Source organism: Phoenix dactylifera, chromosome 2 (genome assembly GCF_051530095.1).
Source record: "Phoenix dactylifera cultivar Ajwa chromosome 2, Ajwa_hap1_PhDact_Kaust_v1.1, whole genome shotgun sequence".
In the NCBI taxonomy this organism is placed as follows: Eukaryota; Viridiplantae; Streptophyta; class Magnoliopsida; order Arecales; family Arecaceae; genus Phoenix; species Phoenix dactylifera.
In genome coordinates, this window is record NC_143191.1 from 33,994,113 (window position 1) to 34,012,466 (window position 18,354).

Here is an 18,354-nt window from a genome sequence, read left to right on the forward strand (position 1 = left end):
GTTTTCAACTCCATGGAAATTTGCATTGTTTGAGGATTGATGTTGCACCATGAGGTTATATGGACTTTATGGAGTGCTTCGTTGGGCATCTAGAATCGGACCATGTGAAATGGATTATTCCAAAAATAATATAATAAATCCTCGTGGAATTATTCTAAATGGGATTCTCGGGACATTTTTTAAGAATATTTAAAAAAAAAGTCACCATTTGATGTTTTTGTAGAATAGAATTTTAATGATTCACGCGTATTGGCTTTTTTTTTTTTTTTTTTTTGCTAAACTAAAAGAGAAAGGGGGAGGAAGGGACAAGCCCACCCTCATGTAGCAGCTTTCACTGGGCCCCCACCTTACCAGAAGAATATTCGATGCGGGCAGAAATGACCGTGTGTTGGGCACATTGGCTGGTTTTACCCATATCCTCCCCACCCGAGGGCCCGGTTCGTTACCTCTCTAGGCTCCGGCACAGTTACCCTCCGTGTGAGTGCATCACACCTAGTACCATCGAGGCTATCAGTGGACCAATAAGCCCTTACAGACCACGTGTCCGAACAGGAAGCATCCGATCTCCATAATTTAATCGATGCCCATGCGTTTCGAATTCGGAACCACTTGGTTAGAAATAAGGTCCAGTTCTACCGAGCTACCACCTCAGTGGCCGTATTGTCTAACTCAGCGGCAGCTTATGACGTCTTTGATTTGCTTCATGCTGGGATCTTTGCTGAGATCTAGATCCATTTAGATGCAAAACAATCAAATATTTTGCTCTTGTTTCCGTGAGTTCTTGCACAAGAAATATGGAGGTCGCTGGACGCTCGTGGTGGAGCTTTTCACAGATATGGTGCATGCACCCAAGCAGAAAAGTGGATGGTCAACCAAATATAAGCATTCTAGAAATCTGTCACTTTTCTATTGCCAACCAATTACATGCCAAAAATACTTTCCCAAGCATCATCTTTCCAGAAATCTACTTCTCAAGAATCATATTTCTAGAAGAAAAAATGCTTCTCGCGAACCAAACGAGCCCTATATGATTTCCTCCAAAACATGCTATGATGCTACCAAATTATTGTCAGATAATGTACAAAAAATCAAATGGCACACCAAAAACCCAACAAAAAAAAGCTGTTCTTCAATTGCCAGAACTCTGTTCTTTCTATTCCTTATAATGCGGCAGACCCAAATCTGACCATTTTTATTGCCCAATTGCGATGTGTCAACACATAAAAACTAATTTTGAGTTTGCTTTTTAACAGAGATGAGTATATACAGTATCATAGTTAATATTGTTGTCTATCATGACTTGCAGAAAACTAAAGAGGAGAAACCTAACTTTGATTCGATTGCGATACTATGGTGGCTACATCACGGAACGTCATGGAATAATCTTAACTTCGCAGGGACTCCTTGTCATTTTTGAGGCATTCGGAGAGTCTTTGAGCACACCAACCACATGAACCAACCATCTCATGCCTGGCAACCCATGGCAAAGTCTCATTCTGGTCTTTTCATTATAACAACAGCATGAGAGAGGCTTATTATTATTATTATTATTATTATTATTATTAACAGCTTCCAACTTCGGATATGCTCTGCAATGAAGGACGCCATTGTCTGGCCCTCCCGGCCGACTGCGTGCTGCTCTTCTGTCGCTCTTTCTCCAGCTTTGCCACCTGAAACATTCACAGCGACGCAGAGTTTTCAGAACAGACCTCAACTCCATTAATTCTCGAATTTTTCCATAGTGACTGCGATGCATTTCATTCGCTCCAGAAAGAAGGCTTCGCCGTTCATTTCTCATAGGCTTTGGATTCTAGTTGGAAGGGGCTAGATTAGATCAAAACAGATTCCTACACAAAGCCTACATCGGATGGGTTGACGCTGGAAATATAGTATTTGTTTTCACTTAAAATCTTTGAGGGTTGCTTTGCCGTCACCAGAATAGGATTTAATTACCTGATCTGTCCACTCTGAATCAAGCTGTCTTCCCTGGTCAAAGACCTCCTTATTTTGATCATCTGTTCTGCTCCGCCTCTGCTGCTCCTCCTCCTGCTGCTTCTTGATCAATTCGGACTGTGTCTTCTTCATCTTCTCATACTTCCTTGCCCGAATAGCCTTCGTTACGTCTGATTAAAAGCAATCATAAAACCATAACTCGTGACACATCAGAAAAAAAGCCATGGACTTGTAAGAGAGTTGGAAAGATGGGACGTGCTAGAACCTTGGGAGCTGATGAGGCGATAGACTTGGCCGAACAGAAGCCTGTCCTTAGGCTTGAGTAGCCGCACGCGAGTTAGCCGCGCGCTGCCGCCGCCCTCGCGCCGCTCCTCAGCGAGGTAGTGGGTGACGAGGGCCACGAAGTGACCCGGGTTGCTCTGCATGACTTCCGCCGCACTCGTCGGCCAGTAGAGCCTCTCAACCCTCCCTCCTGGGTGCTGGATCACCACCGTCGCCGCCTCCGCCGCCTGACAGTTTCCCATCTCCCTCCGTCTCTCTAAGCGATGGTGGTGGTGGTGGCGGTGATAGAGAGGAATGGGAGGAGGATGGCAGGAGCCTCCAACCAACTGATGTGGGACATCGGAGGGTGCTTCCTTATTAAGGCACAGGAAAGGGTCCTCTAACTGCCACGTGGCGTGACGTCAATGGACGGGATCGTGGTTTACGTGGCTGGATGATTCTTCTGAAGGAGCGAGCGTGGGCCCCTTTCCGCCAGGAGGATGGATACAGCTAAAACCTCGTTTGCTCCTTACTCGCCGCATGATGGAACCGAATGCAATGGGAGCATGAGCTTATCTTCTTCTGAGGTGCTGCCCCCGCCGGCTGGTGAGAGCTTTCTCTGAGTTTGGGCTCCAGGAATTAGAATAATAGAGCCGGCACCGTGCATATGCCAGCTATGTTATTGCCCAATTTTGTCATCAAATAGAAGGCAGGGTTCAAATGGCAGGCAAGAAGCACAAGTTCAAGGAGAAATTATTTTCTGCGCCATGTCAGTGGTGCACCACAAAAATAGATCGAGATGAGATGCATAAGATGGCATTCCATGGAAAAATTATTAGGTCGACTAGTTTCACCATGAACTTACGGCTCATTTGGTTCACAGAAAGCATTTTTTTCCCTAAAAATATGATTTCTAGAAAACAGATTTCTGAGAAGAGGATGCCTATGAAAGTACTTTTGACCATAAGAAAGTGACAGATTTTCAGAGTGCTTATGTTTGGTTGACTATCCACTTTCCTGGAAAAGTTATGTGTAATTCCTATTATACCGTTAATAAAAATTAGGTATTTAATGCTTCTTTAATGCTGAAGAGTTCTTTTGGAAAAAAAATAAAAATGAAGTGATTTCCGGCTCACAAAAAAGTAACTTTTCCATGTTTCTCATGAAAAAGACTTTCCGATAAAACGTGGAAATCATATTTCCATGGAAATATAACTTTTCAGTTTCTCTCCTTTGAAAACTCCAATCAAACAAGAGGCATCTCATTTCTTTTTCATTAGCTACACTTTTCATTCTTCCTTTTCCGCGAACCAAACGAGCCCTGAGAGTAAAATGAATTTTTTTTTCTCTTTTTTTCTTATTTTTAATATGTAATAGCAACATATAGTAGGATGATTTTGTCTTAGATCTACAGTGGACATCATCCATCTAATAATTTCTTCAATTTATGACGAATGCATGATGCATAGGAGAAATGGTGCACGTGGATGTAGTGCACGTGGTGCGGAGTATAATTTCTCGAGTCAAGAGTCAGGTGCACAAAGTACAATGTGCCTTCTAGTCACAGGGACGACGTCGGTGCGTGATAACCAATGGATGTGATTTAGAGTAGGTGCTTCGAAGATCCTCAAGATTGTTTAATTAGGGTATGTTGTACATTGGAGTTTGGGTGGACAGGGCATAACTCTTTTATTAAGCTTTTGCTCCGTAAGAGATGCAATATAATTTTGTTAAATTTAAAATTAATTAATAGTTGTTAGCTTACAATTTAAGATAAGCATCGGTAACCCTAGCTTTCTCCTACTCAAACGAGTAATTTATGGAAGTACCAAAATTATGGTATCAAATGGGACTCCTTTTCATCTGTCTTACTGTTAGTGTAGTACATAATTTGGTTGGCGAGCATACGACATAGAGTCGCGTCTGCAAGACGCGATATAAATATATGATAGAAAATTACAAATCTAAACTAATCAAAGCACTCTTCAGAAAGGTGTTTCTATGATCTATGAGAGCATGGTGTTTGTTTGAGAGCCAGTCATAATCATCACATCTAGCCTAACATGGAAAATTCCTGTTTCCAAAGTTCTACTCCAATAAAAAAGACAAGTTAGAACTACTTATTTCCCAATGCCCATGGATCCTGTGTGAAATATTTGAAGAATCATCCCATGTCCATTAATGGGTCCACAGACTTTGTGTATTGTGGCATGCAATTGGTAATAATGGCTCAAAATCCAAAATAGTATTTTTTGCTTAGTGCTCCACTTAGTATTGTGGCATGCATTTTTCTAATTACCTATTATTCTAATTATAACAATAATCTAAAGATAATGTCACTAACATACTTTTTTTGTTTGTTTTTAAGAAGATTAGATTATGAGAATCGCCAACCAAAAATTAAACAAGTTCTTTACCTAAAGAAAAAATAAGAATTTTTTGCATAAATATCCTTCTAAATATCGAATTTTGCATGTATATCCTTATAAAATACTTATTTTGCTATTCTACTCTTATTTTATTCTTGTTTTTACGCCATCTCATGTCGTTAAAAAATTAATGGTTTCAAATTTAAATGACTAAAATATTCTTAATAGATAGATGTGCAAAAAGAAATATTTATAAAGCAATTATGATGGAGACAAAAAAATTATTTTATTTTTAATTAAAATAAATATAGTTTTTCTTAATAGTGTTAGAAAAACCGTTATGTAAGGAACATTTATGCAAAAATAGTATTTTATAAAAGTAAAAATAAATATAAATTTTTAAAAATATTCATGTAAATTTAAATTTTTTAAAAAATATTTATGTGAAAAAATCAAAAAATAATAAAATTTAAACAATTGGTGCTCTTGGATATATCCATATCATTTGATTCCACATCCTAATTAGCAACTTCCCTCTATACATTTTCTTTATTTTGGATGATGTACCAGAGTAACCAGAACGGGGACTAGTTACCGGACTGGTTACATTGTTGGAAGGCGAGCCACTTCAGAGGAATGAGTCCAATTCGCAATAAGATCAGTACGTTGGACTGACGTATCCGAGTTAATAATACCTTGTTTAGGGCCTCATCACCTCCAAGACAGCCTTCTCCGTGTCAGAAATCCTCCCATTTATTCCACATTACCCATCAAATGTCATTTATGAGGCCATGTGAGGTGATGGACTGATGGTGGTCCTGGTGTCATATAATGCAATCTCATGCCTGTTTTTTGTTCAAACATCAAGGCAAGAGAGATGATGGCCTGGATACCTAACCCTACCATCAAAGTTGATATGATATTTCCATCTGGAGAGATTCAAGCTATGTTTAATATTTTATGGCTGCATCCCGTAAACTACAAGCAAGTGGTTGGTCTCATGTCAAACTCCTATATTGACTAATAAAAAAATATCAAATAAGTTTATTAATTTAAACCGATTCTTCTCCTAACCGTAAGTTTTTGGACGGTGAATTCATAATTAATAATGTTAAAATTGAATTCATTGCGCGTCGTAATTTTTATTGGTCACATGAGCCTTGATTGAGGAATTTTGGAGCCATGAAGGATTCAGTATGATTTAGTAGTATCTAAGCTATGGATAGGGTTTTCTCTCTCTAAGTAGGAGCTAACTATAACGTGAGCGTCGCGAGATTGGATGGAAAAAAATAATCATAACTCCATGTTGACTAATTCAAAAGGTGCCATGTTGGCTAGCTTGGCCAGGCCTGCTCTCTGAGTACGATGTCTTCATAAATTGTATCATTCGGGGTAACAGTCTCCATGTCATCTTGAAGGTCATATCTTCCAAAAATGGAGTGATTATGACTGAGGTCCTACTTGGGTCCACTAAAATTGGTCTCGAAGCCGCATTTTGAACAATATCTGGCGCATTAAATTAATATATTCAGGTCAGTTGGAGCCAAATTTGAGAATAGCGTAGATTGGATCTATGCATATTTGATCGACCGAAGCCAACTACAAACTAGTTTCCGATTGATTTAGTTACATTTCGATTTGTTTCCACATTCGCATTCAACCCGGTTCAGATCTACAATCTTCTCTCTGACTTTGGTTATAGAACGAAACAGTGTCGCATTTTGATTGGCTTCCGAGCGAGGAATAGAAAGAGACTGGAGAGTAGCATGGGAACCTTAGGGGCTTGGAATTAGCCTTGTCGTTAGAGGGGTCGGCAGTTTATTTTGGTCTCCAGGGTTTAAGAATTCCAGTGCCCGACAAAGGGGCAGGTGAAGCAGGAAAAGGGAGCGGAAGCGTGAGAAGAATTGCCTCCGAGCGACTAATTTTTAAAACCGGAGTAGCTTGTAGCGTCGGTGAACCATGGGAGCTGGTGACGCTTGACCACCTTGAGCTGCTTTCTTCTTCGTTTCATCGTGGCCTTTTGGAATTGTCCCTTACGACCTTTGAGTTTTGATTACCATGGATATCTACAGCATTTTTTCTCATTTTATTTGCTCATTTTTCACTTAGACCTAGATTGTGAGAACTCGTGTGGGCGTATGTTTAGTCTCACATTGACTTTTTTATTCACCGAGAAGATTTTGAATACTTATATGGACCAAGGAACCAAAAAAATATCTTCTGTCTAGTCTTTTTAAATGAAGTATTGAGTTGTAACAAATTGTATCATAGCGAGCTCGGTTCATAACCTATGTGGATTAGAAAATACTGCAATATCGATTCATGGAGGCCGATCATGGGCCGATCGTAGTACTTATTATTAGATTTGAATATATTTAAATTTTTAATTTGATGAAAATGTTAAAATATAAAATAATTTTAAAAAATATCTTTGGACTACAATTACTCTATATTGTTCCGAACCAATAGATACCAATTTTTTAAGAGATGGCCTATGATTTCGTCATGGTGCCGGTGTGAGAGAGAGAGAGAGCGATTTGAAGATAGGAAAAAGACAAAAGCACATCAAAAAGTAAACTTCCGTCTAATTTTTTTGTCCAAGCGCTTTCCTCATGTACACCTACTACTCTGAAAGCGCTCTTATAACTCAAAAACACTATAGAAACTATATCCCAAGTTCAGTTTGCACTTCAACGTCCTTTCTTAATTATACCTTCCAATTTGATCGAGTGTCTGCAACAGCCAATACCATCTCTAGTGATGTAACAAAAACATGTAATATTTTGTTCAACAAACAGGTTTTCCAAAATATCGATCCTGACTACCCAAACCCTCGAAATATTTGCATCATCTTTGCTCTTCTCATGGACCTTGAGGAATCACAAGAATGAGTCGACAATTGATTACATCATAATCAAAATAATGCTCATTCATTTATCAAAATCCACCTTAATTATATTCTCATTTCAACACATCAACATCTTCATTTACTTATGTTCTATTTATGCTAATTACAAAATCCTTATTTGTAACTTTGAACACTACATTGACTATAACGAGTGTCCTAAATCCGGTTCGCTCTTCGAACACGTTGTTCCCCCAAATGATAGGGTTAGTTTGAGTTGTATGATGACGAGCAGCATCTCCGGCCAATGGCCGCCGGGCGGAAATGTGATAGTTGAGTTATGCCGGATCAATCCATCGATTGTTTGAATTCTCATTAAATCATTCTATTAGTTCCAAATTATGCTCCCATTACTTGAGACATATTTGGTCCGCACACATAGATATCATTCACTATTTTTCTTCATGAAATGCCAAGGATTCTACTCGTACAAGAAGAATGGAAGGACCACATCACCAGCAAATTTGTTGGTAGCTTCTACCGGTGGCGGCACCGGGATAGAATCCTACTTCCGACGAGTTCACCGATCCTGGCAAGGAGTCAGGGATTAATGTAGGGTTAGGTGATGTCAGTCAAGGTCATAGATACGACCTAGCCAATCATTGTCTTCCACGTAGCATTTTATATTTCCTCACATTTTCTAGCTCGAAACAATCTCTATCTATGATCTCATTTAACCATAAATAAAGGATTATAACAAATTACTTTTTTACTTGGTCAGTTATCTATTCAAAGGTCGTTCCTATAATGACATTATGCGAGGCGTTGTTCAGATATTTGTAAACAGTGCAACTTGACCGCATAAAATGGGCCCTTCCGTCCGGTGACAATTTGTTGTTCCAAGGTTTTTTTTTTTTTTTTTGGAAGGATAAGGGAGGCTGAGAAGGCCGCCCAGAAAAAATATTGAAAGGAGGTTACAAAGAAGAGTAGAATTTACAAAAAAAACAAACAAAAAAGGTGCTGCTAAGAAAATTCCTTTTGGAAAAACTGCGACATGGAAAGCAATGGTAGAAGATGGTTAAATTCTGCTTGAAGATCCGCACCAGGGGATCTTGGCCTTTAATGTGAGTTGGAGAAATCAGCCACAAACACTAGTGACGGGACCAGATACCAAGGTCCAAAAAGCAAAACTGCTCCTCATCCGAGCTTACTGAACCAGCAAATCATATAATATCTCATTTACAATCCGAACCCAGCCACTTAAACAATGCCACATGGGCCTACCATATAGCTCCATGGTCCATTAATCTCATACCCAATCCAACTTACATACTCGATTATTTAGAAAAGTGCCTGCTCTTGCTTGGCAAGCAGGGACGTTCTAGGTTTGATTCTTCGATGCTGCATCCCTAGAATTTGAACTTGGATAACTATAATGCACCTATAAGCCATAGCTCTGTTCCAATCTAGTATGGAAACCCACACGAAGCTCGATGCAGCATCAATCATCAAATACGAAAATTTTGCTCGGGGTGGCATTTGATGACCAACATAAAATCATCAAAATGATCTTAGATCATCGCTGACTCTTATCCCAAGATAATATGATTTCCGATGATCTGAGATCACCACATTTAATATGTTATATTTCAGTAATTAAAGATTTCTGGATATCTTCGAATAATATATTTGGTATTTCATAAAAACCCAAGATCATTGACCTATATAATAACAAAACTGCATATGATATATTCTATAAAAATCCATTTATTAATCATATAAATATATTATAATAGAATATTAATATATTTACTAATATATTAATTATCAATATATTTCATAAAAATATATTTATTAGTCTTATAAATTATTAATCGTATAAATATATATTAATTGCTACTCTAGAATTAATATTTTTATTTATACCTATAACATATTATTTTTTTAATACTAATATTTATTTTGATTAGAAAAATAGGCAAATAGAAGTAACATGTTAAATAATTTTATTATATAAATATGAATTATAATAATATATTTTTACTATAATTTAAAATTATCATAAAATAAAAAATATGACAATAATATGATTAATAATATATTATAATATAATATATCATAAATACAATATATATAATATAAATATGATAAAAAATAATATATATGATATTGATATAATATTATTAATGGTATATTGAAATGCCAAATTTTTTTTTGTTGGATAGAAGATATTTTTGTCCTTAACCAACACATAACCAACCAGATTACTAACTACCAAAGCAACAAAGAAACCTATGGATCAAACCAGCCTAAACCAAGGATACTCTTCTCCATGGACATATTGTTGATTAACCCTTTCTCTAAACCATTAAAAGAACCAGCAAAAGGGACATATCACTATTATATAGGATCACCGTGGTGCAGATAAATATGGCAATCTCACTACCTCTATCTACATCATACTTAAGTTTGGAATGATTATTCCATACCAAACGCCCTTGCAACAGTAACAATCAAAGCGTTACATGTAACTTAGGGAAGATCAGATTGCAATAGTTGGTTTTGGAAAGTCGCCATGACTTTCCAAAGCTTTAGAGTTGCTCCAGGATTTTCCAGGTAGTTGCAGGTAGGTATCGTTGGATGCATTGACATGGAACCACCTTGCATTCCAAGTAAAAAAAAAGGGTAATCTATAGGAGAACTTCAAGATATTTTCACTAAACCAAAGGGCCCTTGTGAGTAGAACTGCCCCCACATGAAGAGAGTTTACCAGCTTGTTACACTCCCATGCGATTTTCTCTTTATTACGTTTTCTTCTGTATGTACTACAACTTGGAAACGCCTATAACTCACCACAGAGTAAATGCCCTAGCTTCCCAACAAATGAAATGACATCAAAGACACATTTTTTTTTTCAAGTGCATCTATGCCCATTAACAATACAATAAGTCAAAGATGTAATTGAATAATTCTTAAGGATTAAAGTAGGATGCGAAGACTAAATTTCACATGCCGGTAATGATGGAACCAAAATTTTATAAAACATGGTACTGCGTCGCGATAAGTTATAATAAAAGGAGAACATGGGAGATGAAGGCTGCTTCAAAGACAATCTAGGCTCTGGCCTCCTTCGGAACACAGGCTGATGTGACAAACCACCAAATTGAAGCACATGAGCTCCCGTGAGGTGAGATCCAGTCCCCAATTCCAGGCCAACTAAATCCAACTTTTTTATGCATCAGTACTGAATATTAGTCCGTATGTAAGCTTAGTGGGAATTCGTGCTCAATAAGTTGAAATATATTAAGCAATGAAAGCCCTGGTTATCTACCAGCACGCACGCTCACAATTTTCAATACTGCTGATAGCCACGTAAGATCCCTTTGATTTTATTTTTTTTTTGGTCTATGTTCCTGTTATCTTCTACTAGATTACAAACTACATCTCTCTCCTCTCTTTAAAATATACAAGCTCAATGAAATCCTTTTATGATTGAAAATTAATAATATGGAGAGAAAAATCGAACGTTGACAGGCGGACTTCTAATGAACACAGCACTATGAGAATTCACATTGTCTAGTAGAAAAGAAAAAAAATTACTCCTTATCCTCAAGAACTTATAAAATAATTGTGTAGAGCCTATATTTGAAATTCTCCATTTTTATAACGCACCGTTAGGTAATATCTTTAAGATAGAATTTACTTATTAGTGAAACATTGCATCTTCATATTTACTGCATTTACCATAAAGTAAGAAAATTTTGATCATACATACATACATACTCATGTTTCTCTCTTTATAGGCTTCTCCACCTTTGGTTAGTTATTCTGGTCCTCTTTCTGCTCAGTTTCATAACCACTACCGCATATTAAATGGTCAAGTCGTGTTACCCTGTCTCTCTTTATAGATTCCTCCACCTTTGCTTAGTTATTCTGGTCTTCAGTCTCTTTTTCCTCGGTTTCATAACCGCTATCGCATATTAAAGTGCTTAGCATCTTCTTGTTTCTATGCATATGCGCATGAATGTCAAAATGCTTAGACATTCCACCATCTGAATCTATATAAGTTATCTTTATGCAGTATTAGCTACAAAAATGGGGAAATGCCACAATGGCATAAGCACAAGAAGGTCACAATGTCATTCATGCCTAAGCGCCCAAAACAAACAGGCTGGTCACTTTGAATTATGTAATAACCCTTTCAAAGGAAAGGTTTTGTAGAATAAGTGGCCTGCATTATCAAAAGAATTTCTGGCAGTACGAACACCTTTCGAATCATGCATTCATTGCAAATTTTTATTGTTAACCTTGATGTTTTACTAAGCTGGCCAACGTATGTCTAGATTGGCCAGTTCATTTTATCTTAACGGAGAATATCTTAAACAGCTTAAAATTATATAAACAGCCCAAGAGAAGAAACTAAAGAGTTGAGAAAGAGAAGAAACAAAAAAACAGGAAAAACAGTCCCTCCAGATCTATGAGAACATTGAAGGGAGATCACAGAGTCGATTCAATATGGAAGAGGATTTCTTTCATAATGGCTTTCTCGAATGAAAGCATTATCCGCAGGTATGCATCTTAAGGTGCTTATCTTACTAAACAAGCTGTCATCCGATCCAAATGCAGAGTTTAGTGACTATGGCTTTCCACGTATATGGCTTAATCTCTCAACATCTTATATCCATGCCCATGAATGTAGCTGGATTTGCGTGAACCGTGCAGAAATTTTGCATGAGTGCATGTGAGAATTAATTATTGTTCCTTTTTTTCATTAATTAAACTATTGCCGTATTTTTTAACAACATGATTATAAGAACTAGTACCGATATTTGGTATATCTTAAAAAACAAACATTCAAATGTCGCGCTTCAAGGATTTGAAACAAGTTATGATGCTTCATTTTGGATGGAAATTAGCTTTTATTCCTTCTCTACGATTTTGGGAGCAGAATATGCTATGCTTATGCATGCATTTTTTTTTTTTTTTGCTGAAATGCTTATTCATGCATCCGCATGCATGTACAGAACACACAAATATACACATGCAAGTAGCAAGAAAACAAATACAATGCATGCACGTATAGGTATATATGTACATACATACGCAACTAACAGACTATGTATCTGTTAAAGATTGCTTTATTGAGTCAATTTCTTTGCAATTTTAACGGCTATCCAAGCCTGTTAAAACATATATTTACCGACAGTCTTGCATAAAAATTATTCAAAAGAACATGAGAATTCTAAGCAAGCCTATAAGAATTGTATCAGTTCCACACAAGGATTTCTCATCCATGCCACTAATTTGCTGTCAGAACACACCACTGAGATCACTAGCATAAAATTGTTCAATCCTGAACACAGGAAGGAAATAAGACTCGGGACAGAAAAAGGAGCAGGTAGCAAGATGGATAACAGGGACTGATGATGCATAATAATTTTCCTAATTTAATCCATGTCAGCCACCACATGTATAAATTAAACATATATTAAATGAGAATGTAACCAACAAATCCATGAGGTTTCATTTATACCACAGATCTTCCCTGGAACAAGGAAATGAAAACTATAGCATCATTGCCCAAAGAACTCTTCATGGACAGGATATATGCATTCCGAGTGACACCTCGGCTCCAAGCTCAGACAGATGGAAAGAATTTATTGAGATTAAACGGCAATGAGTAGAATTCCTCGCTTCTGGAGTCTGTCTTGAAGGACCGGAACCTGTCCCACCAATGATAACCCCGGTCTTTCCTAGTAGCACTATCACGCCTATGCAGGGTGTTGTCCAAGAAAAAGGCCACAAATCCAGCAACAAATGCCTTTGAAGAGAATATCACGTTAATGATATCATTGAACTGGAAAAAATAAAGAAACCATCAGTATAGTGGCAATAACCTTCAGAATTTGAAAAAACAGGGAGTGTTCCTTGCATGTGGCTCTTCTACATACCCATCTTGCATGAGTGTGAACTGGACCATAGCCAGCAACCGAAGTGTATTCATTGAAGTACTGGGGTACTGATAGACCCATAAAAACAGAGAATCCTAAGATGAACTTTGTTCGGAAGCTGTTGAGATTGCAGAACTGAAGGAAACTGAGACCTGCTACACCTGTATATGCATCCCAACGTCACTTCACAATCAAAAAATAATACAAATAAAACTGCAAGTTAAGAATTTTAAGTCATTGGGATCATAAGCTACTTTCAGTACCTAGTACTTACCAACATATGCAAAGAAAAGGCAGTACAAAGCTGCGATAATAGGGGCTGGAATGGATGCAAAAACTGCTCCAAATTTTCCTGAATGATATAAGGAAAATTGAACGGTCAGCTTTGGCTGTCAAATTATGCACGATACTAGAACTAATTTACTGGTATGTGCCGGTATGTGTCACTTTACTTGTAACTCATAACATGCATATAATTTCTTATGATCTTCTAGCATGACGAGAGGAATGATTTTTCTCAAAACAGCAAAATATGCAAACAAAAAGATTATTATAAAACAACACAATTCAGATACTAAAGATTAAGAACTACAAGCAATTACAAAGATCAACCAATCCAATGTGCATTTTTTTAAGTTACATAGTACCATGAAAAAAGAAGTACTTCATCACTTTCACATAGTGATTTTTTTGAGAAATTCCTAGAGCGAAAAGCATACTTCAACTATGTTGTATGATTCAATTATGTATCCAAAGTTACAATAAAGACTACAAAAAATATAAGCAACAGTATCTCTTCTATGTTGATCTTGAACATGTGCTGCATATAATCTTCAATCACATTAATACAATTTATGATGACGATCAATTAGAACCAGGAATAGAAAAAGTATTGGCTATCTTGTGCTAAGTCCATAGCATTTGACAGATATTCAAATTCCATGGAAATCAATTATTTATAAGCACGTAGCAAGAGGAACCAACATATTGACTTCTTACCAAGGATGGAGAAGAAAATCATGAATCCTGCAGATATTTGCACCACTCGCCGGCTTCCAACACGTGTCAAGGCTAGCAAACCAGCATTTTCACTGTAGCAGGGTTAAACATGAAGCTTTCAGGCAAGAAATATCTCTGTGTGCTTTTCAATGATGCCAATAAATGTTTCATCTGAGCCTTACACTGATACTGAGGATCCATTTGCAGTTCCAAATAATCCATCCAGCAAGATACCAATTCCCTGAAATCACAATACTAATATGATCACCAGTTGTCCAAATTGTGGGACAAATAATTTGATCATGTGTTCAATGGACACGGCTGTTTAATTCCATACCTGCCAACCAATGCCACGACTAAGAATTGAAGGAGGCACCGGCGTTGCACTTGAATACCTTGAAACCGCAATGAAAGCGCCAGTGGACTGCATAGTGTCACAATGTATTGAAAAAAATACAAGTTAGTCACAGTGAGCTGTTTAGTATAGCTCTAGCATAGCAGTCATGGCCTTGACAGCATCCCGATTTAAAGAAAATACAGTGCAGTCTAACCTCTACAAGGGCAACAAATGAAGCAGCCATCATTGCAAAAGCTTCACCAGCATCAAAAGTTGGTGCTCCCCATTGAAAAGGATATGGAACTCTTATCCTGCACAATGTAGTCAAATATACAGATCAGAGGATAGAATTAGTCATAACAAGGACATCCTTTAAATGTATTTACAGAATCACTCATTCAGGGACTGTCTCAATAAAAAAAAGAAAAAAAAGTGATTGAAGCATACCAGGGAGCTGCACTGACAAGTCCAGAACGATCAGTACGGCAATGCAATTGGGTCTTCGGTGCTGCATGCCTATACGCTCCGCCAACAGTGAGCAAAAATGCATAAAGCCAGACAATTGCAACTGAGAAAATGACAGCAAATCGATCGAATACACGCCTCTCTGCATGTATAGCATGAGGTATGTACTGTACAAAAATAATAGAAGTCAGTGATAATGCCAGCCAAGCATTTAGCAACAGTCATGCATGACATGTTGGTGGGGAATAAATGGATGAATGGACTTTAATGGTTCTCTGCATCTGCATGCAAAGCCTCAGTCTGGAATACCTGGGAAAATATTATCAGAAGAATTATCTGTGGAAGGCCAATTTCAATGCATTTGGCAACCTGGGTTCATAACATTTTAATATCAGCATTTGCAAATTCATGATTGGATAATATCAACAGTATCCTGAAGCATGACAAGCAAAATCACTATCATAACAAGGGGTAGCATCCTATTTATTATTTGCATATCTTATGTGCATCCAAAAGCTGTGCAAAGACAATTAAGTAACAGCTTACCCCAGGAAAACCAAGCTCATAGAGTCCAAACCCAACTAGTGCGACTAAAGGAACTGCTGCCAGTGGACTTAAAAATCTGGGCATATATTTTAAAAAGGCAAGGAAACGTAAATTAGCATACCATCGCTCATTACCATAGTTGTGATGAAGGACATTAATTCCATACTAACCTAGTGACATTTCGCCACAGGCCACTGAAACCAACAATGATTTGAAGAGTTGAAGCAACAATTAGGGCACCTTGAGTTCCACGCATGATACGGAGGAATTTCTGCAAGATGATCATATATAACTGTCAATTCTTAACCAAAGAGAACAACAACTTTAAGATGGAGGAGTCTAGTCATAATGGCAACCTCATGAGGATCCGCAATATTACTGTAACGACCAGCCAAAATGATAGAGATGGTCGGCAAAACAAAGGTATATGATCCACCGATTACAGCTGGCAAGCGAGTTCCAAAGAAGGTTTGGAACAGAGTGTTCAAACCAGCCACAAAAAGCAAAGTCTGGATCACCCTGGCTTTCTCATCCTAGTAGATCAGAAAAAATAATACAAAAGCTATCAATGAGAATTTTGAGAACAAGATAATCACAATAGAAATCAACAACAAAAAAATGAATAATCTGCATAATTCAATAAAAAAAATTATTTCTAGATGGTGAATTCAGTACATTGCCTCCCCCCATCTGCGGAACAAGTGCAGTGGGAATGATAACAGTAGTGCCCAACATAACCAGATAATGTTGGAAACCAAGAAGAATGGCCTCAGCTGCATCAGAAACAACGACAAAAACACCAAGATCAAATCATCATTCTCCCATCAGATCAATTATGACAGTTATAAAAAGATCAAACATATAGAAAAATGCAAACCGGGGGGGCTCAAAAAAGAATTTCTAAAAAAAGGTACATTGGCCGGATACATGGAAAACATGGGACCTCTGAAACAAAAAATGGAAACAAAATTGGACAAAAGCACGGTTTTTTTTTTTGGTAAATGAAAAGCACGGTTTATTAACAAAAAGTCTCTACAACTATCAAATAGGAAAAGAAAGTAGAACTGCTTGTGATTTTCTGGCCAGAAAAACGACATGCAGCCAATTGAGTTCAAATCGGATGTTTATATATACGAACATTGGGTTCCGAAAACACTAACTGGTATAAGAAAACCAAAAAGAGGAGGAAAAAAAAAACAAAGCGGTTACAGTAGAAGAAGAGTAAAGGAGAGAGAAAAAAAATTGCATCTTTCCCAACTACGCTAACTAGATACCAAAAATAGAATCAAAATGGCGACTACTAGCCTTTATCACCTCAACAATAACAAGATTAAAAACCTGAATAAACTAAATTACACAAAGGAAGAACCAAAGAAAGAAGAAGGATCGCGAGATTATTTAAAAAAAAAAAAATAGTGAAACTCACGCCATGGAGGAGGACTAGTGATGCAGTAGGAAACATTGGGCAGCTGATCTTTCACCGGGTGGGGCACCAACTCATCCTGCTTCGGTGCCGGCGCCGCTCCGCCTCCGGCCATTCCTCTCTCTCTCTCTCTCTCTCTCTCCGCCTCCTCCTCACCCCCTTCTACTCAAAAAGAATGCCGCAAAAGAACCACAGATCTTACTCCACCACTCTCACAAATGCCAAAGCCTGCAGAGATTCAGGGAGAAACAGGCCAAGAACTCGCAAAGCAACCTCCAACCCACCCCCAGGCACAAGTTTTCCAGGAATAAAGGATCAAAATCCAAACTTTCCCCCACCAAAAGGCCCGGAACCTAAAACCCAGATCAGAAAACCAAACGACCCCCAAGACACTGCTTAAGAAGAAGAGTAGGAGAGAAATGCCCCTGAAATGGCTTAAAAAGTGGCGACACACCAAAAATAACCCCTCCCCACCCCTTCCTTCTCTCTGCACCGCCCAGAGGAATCTTCTGCAAACCCCCTCCCCTCCTTTTTTTTTTTTTAATCTCTGCGTTTCTTTCCGATTTCTCAAGCTTGCTTCCGTATGAAGGAAAGAGCGCCACCTCCTACCCAAGTCTAGAAAGATACAAAAAAAAAAAAAATTTGAAAATGAGGAAATGCGCTCAGAGATCAGAATGGGGAAGAAGGGAGGAAAGAAAAGAAAATGGTTCGCATTTCTCTCCGCTCCTTCCGGCTGCCACCTCTTGAGTCTCTCCTCCCCTCTCTCTCTCTTACGGGAAGTACGAGGCAGGGGTTTAGATTAAACGGAAGTGTTCACTGTTATTAATAAAACAAAAGATAGCTATACATACACTCCCCCCCAGATGAATCCATTACTCTATACTTAAAATGGGATAAAAGAGAGGTACGAATGGTGTGTGGATTATAAATGTAGGGTGCGCTTAGAAGTCCCTCCATGAAAATTTAAGATTGGAGTTAAAAAGTAAAGGAAAAGAAGGTGACCGACACTTCCTTCGCCCTGCTGGCCGTCACCAATAATTCGGCAAACGGACAAATTAATGGTAAAAGTGAAAAGGGCAAATGACCGTCCCAACCGCTCTCGGCTCTTTCCGCCTCCGTATGTTCTTTGGGTTGGGCGTCATCGCGTCTGAATTCTGAAAGCTGGTTGCCAATTTTTTTTCAAAAACAAGCAACTGGACCTGTGG

General features: G+C 38.0%; 2 protein-coding genes across 2 annotated transcripts; both read right to left on the reverse strand.

Annotated features, from left to right (window-relative positions):
* Positions 1-1,320: 1,320 nt before the first annotated feature.
* Positions 1,321-2,582, reverse strand: LOC148714750 (uncharacterized). The gene is made up of 3 exons (XM_088716100.1): positions 2,219-2,582; positions 1,954-2,123; positions 1,321-1,670 (listed from the first exon to the last, which is right to left on the reverse strand). Exons 1-3 carry the CDS (start codon positions 2,475-2,477, stop codon positions 1,563-1,565), a joined length of 537 nt encoding a protein of 178 aa, XP_088572226.1. The 5' UTR covers positions 2,478-2,582; the 3' UTR covers positions 1,321-1,562.
* Positions 2,583-12,897: 10,315 nt separating this feature from the next.
* Positions 12,898-18,044, reverse strand: LOC148714751 (nucleobase-ascorbate transporter 6-like). The gene is made up of 14 exons (XM_088716101.1): positions 17,153-18,044; positions 16,402-16,499; positions 16,083-16,259; positions 15,897-15,997; positions 15,727-15,802; positions 15,490-15,549; positions 15,163-15,347; positions 14,930-15,026; positions 14,716-14,802; positions 14,561-14,619; positions 14,379-14,470; positions 13,654-13,731; positions 13,380-13,540; positions 12,898-13,285 (listed from the first exon to the last, which is right to left on the reverse strand). Exons 1-14 carry the CDS (start codon positions 17,262-17,264, stop codon positions 13,067-13,069), a joined length of 1,602 nt encoding a protein of 533 aa, XP_088572227.1. The 5' UTR covers positions 17,265-18,044; the 3' UTR covers positions 12,898-13,066.
* Positions 18,045-18,354: the final 310 nt, after the last annotated feature.

What these genes read in the sequence shown, in the direction of transcription:
- LOC148714750 (XM_088716100.1), bottom strand. Translation starts at nt 2,477, where the DNA reads ATGGGAAACTGTCAGGCGGCGGAGGCGGCGACGGTGGTGATCCAGCAC. An exon ending in TCGCCTCATCAGCTCCCAAG is followed by an intron (nt 2,124 to 2,218) that starts GTTCTAGCACGT and finishes GCTTTTAATCAG; the next exon opens with ACGTAACGAAGGCTATTCGG. An exon ending in ATTCAGAGTGGACAGATCAG is followed by an intron (nt 1,671 to 1,953) that starts GTAATTAAATCC and finishes TGAATGTTTCAG; the next exon opens with GTGGCAAAGCTGGAGAAAGA.
- LOC148714751 (XM_088716101.1), bottom strand. Translation starts at nt 17,264, where the DNA reads ATGGCCGGAGGCGGAGCGGCGCCGGCACCGAAGCAGGATGAGTTGGTG. An exon ending in CATTTGTTGCCCTTGTAGAG is followed by an intron (nt 14,803 to 14,929) that starts GTTAGACTGCAC and finishes GACACTATGCAG; the next exon opens with TCCACTGGCGCTTTCATTGC. An exon ending in GTCGTGGCATTGGTTGGCAG is followed by an intron (nt 14,620 to 14,715) that starts GTATGGAATTAA and finishes TTGTGATTTCAG; the next exon opens with GGAATTGGTATCTTGCTGGA.